The sequence below is a fragment of the Camelina sativa genome, chromosome 13, assembly GCF_000633955.1.
Source record: "Camelina sativa cultivar DH55 chromosome 13, Cs, whole genome shotgun sequence".
NCBI classification, from domain to species: Eukaryota; Viridiplantae; Streptophyta; class Magnoliopsida; order Brassicales; family Brassicaceae; genus Camelina; species Camelina sativa.
Genome location: NC_025697.1, coordinates 11,567,563 through 11,572,262, shown reverse-complemented (window position 1 = coordinate 11,572,262; position 4,700 = coordinate 11,567,563). Strand labels below are relative to the sequence as shown.

The window sequence follows — 4,700 nt, the reverse complement described above, 5'->3', positions numbered from 1 at the left end:
TCATTAAAAACATAGAGAACAAGCATAGTTAAAACAAACATCCGAGATTCATTAAAAACATAGAGAACAAGCATAGTTAAAACAAACATCCGAGATTCATTAAAAACATAGAGAACAAGCATAGTTAAAACAAACATCCGAGATTCATTAAAAACATAGAAAACAAGCATAGTTAAAACAAACATCCGAGATTCATTAAAAACATAGGACAAACATAGTTAAAACAAACATAAACTACAACGGACAAATCATCTACTATTTCTTCTAAGTTAAAACAGTTCAGCCATTAGCTTCTTCTTTAGAGATTTTTCATCTTCGTCTAGAGTTTCTTTCTTGGCAATGAGAGTGTCAAGAATGGACATCTTTTGGAGTTCTTTCATGCCCTCCAAATCCTTCTGTTTTATCTCCCACATGTGACTAAACTCTGCAGATGGTGCAGCCTTCTCTTTACCTTTGGAGTTCCTTACTTTTTTCGTTGCCTTTATGCCCGGAGGCCTGCTCTCGTGCTCACCAACGACAGAACCTGTAGATGGTGCAGCATCATCAGCTTTTCTTTTGTTAGAGCTGGTTGTCTTTGGAGTGGGGTTCATAGCCTCCAGGTTTGCCCATTTCTGTTCATAGCGTAGCACACTCCAAGCATACTCCAAACCAAACTTCTTCTTGTACAGCTTAGTGTAGATTTGGTGAGCATTTTGCAAAATATCTAAATCGTTCATGCCACTAGCTTTCTCACCCTCTGCCTCTGCAAAAGCTCCACAAAACCTGCTCACTTCCTTACTGATTTTTTTGCCATCTTTGTCTACAATGGTCAGGGCGCCTAGGCTCAGCACCACCACGTACATGACTACTTGTTTCCTAATAGTCTCCTATACGGATCCAAAAGGACCCTGCCTTTTGGCCATTCCCAACTATTGCATCCTTCGATGTGTTTAACGAGCCGCTTATTAGGACTAAGTCATCTTGTTTGGACCATATCCGTCTCTTCCTACTCTGTTCTGCTATCTTTTCTGATTGACTAGGAGGTTGCCTCGGCTGTGAACTAGTTTGTGAACTAAAAGCAGGGATTTGAGAGGAACCAATGTTTACACTGGGAGCAAAGCTGTCATATGGGAAGTTAAGAAGGCTAAAGTAGGATTGAGACTGACTGTTAGGAGTATTGTTTGATTCCATAGCAATCAGAATTAAACAAGGAAGAAGCTTAGGCAGAGATATTATTCGAAAGTTATTAGAGATTGGAAGAAACAAGCAAACAAGATGGATGATAGAAGAGAAGTAAAAGATATGAGAGATTGAGTATTTGGGTCGTATGTAATATAGAGAAGTTAAGAAGATCATTAAATCAAAAGTTTGGTGTTGTTAGAGACTTTTAATTCTAAATAACCATTACCTACTTCAGTCACATCAGAAGTAAATAAAGGTCATTGAGTGTTTTTAATATAATGAAAACCAAGACATTCAAATTATTCATTACCTACTCAACTAGTTTTGTTAAAGCATTCATATTATAAAGTTTTAAAAGTTTCAAAAGTTTCAAAGCTTTCAAAGATAACTCAGTTTCAAAAGTTTTAAAAGTTTCGAAAGTTTCTAAAGTTTTAAAAGTTTCGAAAGTTTCAAATCAGTTTTTAAAGTTTTAAGACAACTCAAACCTAAAAAGCAAAACTACAATCACAACTTAATACGAGAACATGACCAGATGATAAAAGGTTAGATGCTGAGACATACAAAGCAAAACTAAGTGACACTAAATTCACAACAACTCAATTACAAGAAATAAACCTAATCAAACATCCGAGACCATCACAAAATAATTATGAGAAACTCATTACACTACTACACTTAACAAGCCACAATCAAACAACACTTAACAAGCCACTACAATCAAATAAAATCTGTGAATAAACACTTACACTACTACACAAACCACAACACCACTCAAATCAGGAAACCAACCTTGTGACTTACCTTTTAGTTTCGAGCAAATGCAGGTTTGTTGATGGTTATCCGATTAAATTTGCCCTGGTTAACCTCACCTACAAGCCTCCGAAACAAAGCAAAATCAATTAAAGTTCATCAGTGTTAAGGTTGATTTCAAATACAACTTACAACACTCGGAATTTAGTCATACATAAGCTCACTAAAATCCTATATTAATTAATCAAAACCGTTAATTGACAGAAGAGACAAACCCTATACCATGTTACTAAACCCAAACCTAGTTCACATATTTCAGTTTACCCTAAATCGATGAAACATCCAAGAAACAATGACTGACAGAGGAAACGATGGGACTACCTTGTCTATATCGCCGGAGATGAGATTTGCCAGACAAAGGAGACGAGGAGACAAAGGCTCAGGAAGAAGATTTCGACTTCGCCTTCAAATCACCAGACATATCAATCGACAAAAGAAGAGAATTTAAACGGATTTGTCGGAAAACCTATGCAAAGATCGATTTCTAAATGGAAGAGCTCTCGATTTTGGTGTTTTAATGGCCGGAATACTAACCTTAGCCGGCGAAAATGGTGACAACGAAGCTTTCGCCGTTTTGGAGAGAAAGAAAAAACCTAGATACGATTCCGAACAGAAGGAGAGAAATGAAATATTTTCTTTCTTTGCAAAAAATCTTGCCCAATCACGTGAAGCCACGTCCTATGAGAACTGGGCTTAAATCAGTTCTCATTCAAGACCAAAAAAATTGTTCTAAACCCACTGTTCATTATTTTTCTAATTTAATTGGGCTTAGAACAGCCTCGGTGTTCTCCCGTTAAAGATGGCCTTATGCTGTCGAGCGAGAATCTAGGGCTTCATTTAAAAAATATGAAAATATACTATTTACTTGATCAGCAAGTATTTATATCATTAAGATATATCTTATTATATAAAGTCGGGTTTTGATAGTTCGTCATTAACAGGATTTTGACATGTGTCAAGTTATCAATCTTAGATTTTGACATGTGTAAAAGTTAATATTTAATAGGAAGAATTTAATTACAAGAAAAATAAAATATTTTGTTTTCAAAAAATATTAATAATGTAAAAAGATAATTAGCAAATCTAACTGAATTTAATAAAAAATACAAAGTTTTTAAATAATTATAAGGAGATTATATATATATAAATAAATATATATATATATATATATTTCATAATATTCGAAATTATAATATTATTTACTTATTTTTAATTTTAAGTTATTAATTCTATTAAAATAGGAAAAGTGATTAATTAAAATATACAGTTAATTATTAATTCTAAATTTTGTAAATACTCACTTCTATATAAACATAGATCGTCTTATATTTAAATAATTTATTCAAAACACTGTTTTCAACTTTGTTTAATTGAGAATTTTTTTTAATGGGAAGATAAATTTTGTTTATTTTTTTGCAACCAAAATTTTTCCTACTTTCTGGGAATAGGTAAGATGAATATGTTGACAAAAAAAAAATATATATATATATATATATATATATATGCGTCTTCTTTTCCTAATACTGTAATTTAAATTTTATTGTAGTATTTTTAGATTGTTTTATTTAATTTATCTTTTCAATTTTGAATTATTTGGGATTCATATATTACAATGCTTATAATTTTCTATTGTTTCTTTAATTGGTTGGTCGTAAATCATTCTTTTTTTTGCAAACATAATTATTACCATTATTCATTCAATCCTAAAGTAAGATATTGAGTAGAAGCTCAACAACCTAATGGATAGATAAAATAGGCTAATCAAACACAAGCTTACAACAAACATAGATAGATAGATTAGAAAAACATAAATCGTTGGTGATATATCCATAGGAGCTCAAAGACTGTTACAAACTATTTTTTGGAAATGTTTAAAATAATTGATTTGACCACATACGTTACCAAAATGCAGTTATTGTTTTGGTTAAGGGTCATGAGAGAACTTCATGATGGGTGACCTTCCTGGAAGTGATTGTCGGAACTGTGCAAGTGAGGACAAAAACACAGGAAAAAATCCTTTATTGATTTGTAAGGTCGGTAAACAAGTTTTTAAAGTCTCCCAAACGTAACAAACTGGCCATCAAATATGGGTAGATCTACGAGCCGGGAAAAAATGTAGGGCCCACATAGGAAGATGAGCCCACAGACTGAGAGTGGACATGGGCTCACTAAACAAGGCGGCAGTTGAGGCGTTACAGAGACAAATGCTACATCATGGTATGTCAAAAACACTTCCACGAATACATTGGGAAATTTAACATTAGTTACTATCAAAAAAAAATTTGTGACATTAGAAAAAGGTTTTTACTTTGATTGGTTGTCGGAGCAAGCTACTTTGAGATAGCAAAAAGACGTGAACATTTTCTCTCCACACAGGAGGAGGGCAGAGCCGAGGTTCTCTCTATGGTGGAGAAGGTTGGACATAAGGTTATCTACCCAAGGGAGGAATGTGGAGGAGGTTGGACGCAAGGTTATCTCCCCAAATGAGGAAGGCAGAGCCAAGGTTCTCTCCATGGTGGAGGAGGTTGGACGCAAGGTTCTCTCCATAAGGGATGAGGGTGGAGCCGAGGTTTTTTCCATGGCGGTAATACATTATTGTGATGATACATCATTGATTAGTATATTATGTAATATATAAACACATTAAGCCAACTATATTACTTTCACTTTGGCATAGTTACTATCACAAATACATTGGGAAATTTAACATTGGTTACTATAAAAAGATT

The 4,700-nt window shown here is 33.7% G+C and overlaps 1 protein-coding gene across 1 annotated transcript; it reads right to left on the bottom strand.

The window, feature by feature from the left end:
• On the bottom strand, positions 270-842 carry LOC104738148 (glutathione S-transferase T3-like). Its single transcript, XM_010458371.1, has one exon. The coding sequence runs from the start codon at positions 840-842 to the stop codon at positions 270-272; it is 573 nt and encodes a 190-aa protein (XP_010456673.1).

Bases quoted from the DNA above. Each gene is read 5' to 3' on its own strand.
- LOC104738148 (XM_010458371.1), bottom strand. From the start codon at position 842: ATGTACGTGGTGGTGCTGAGCCTAGGCGCCCTGACCATTGTAGACAAA.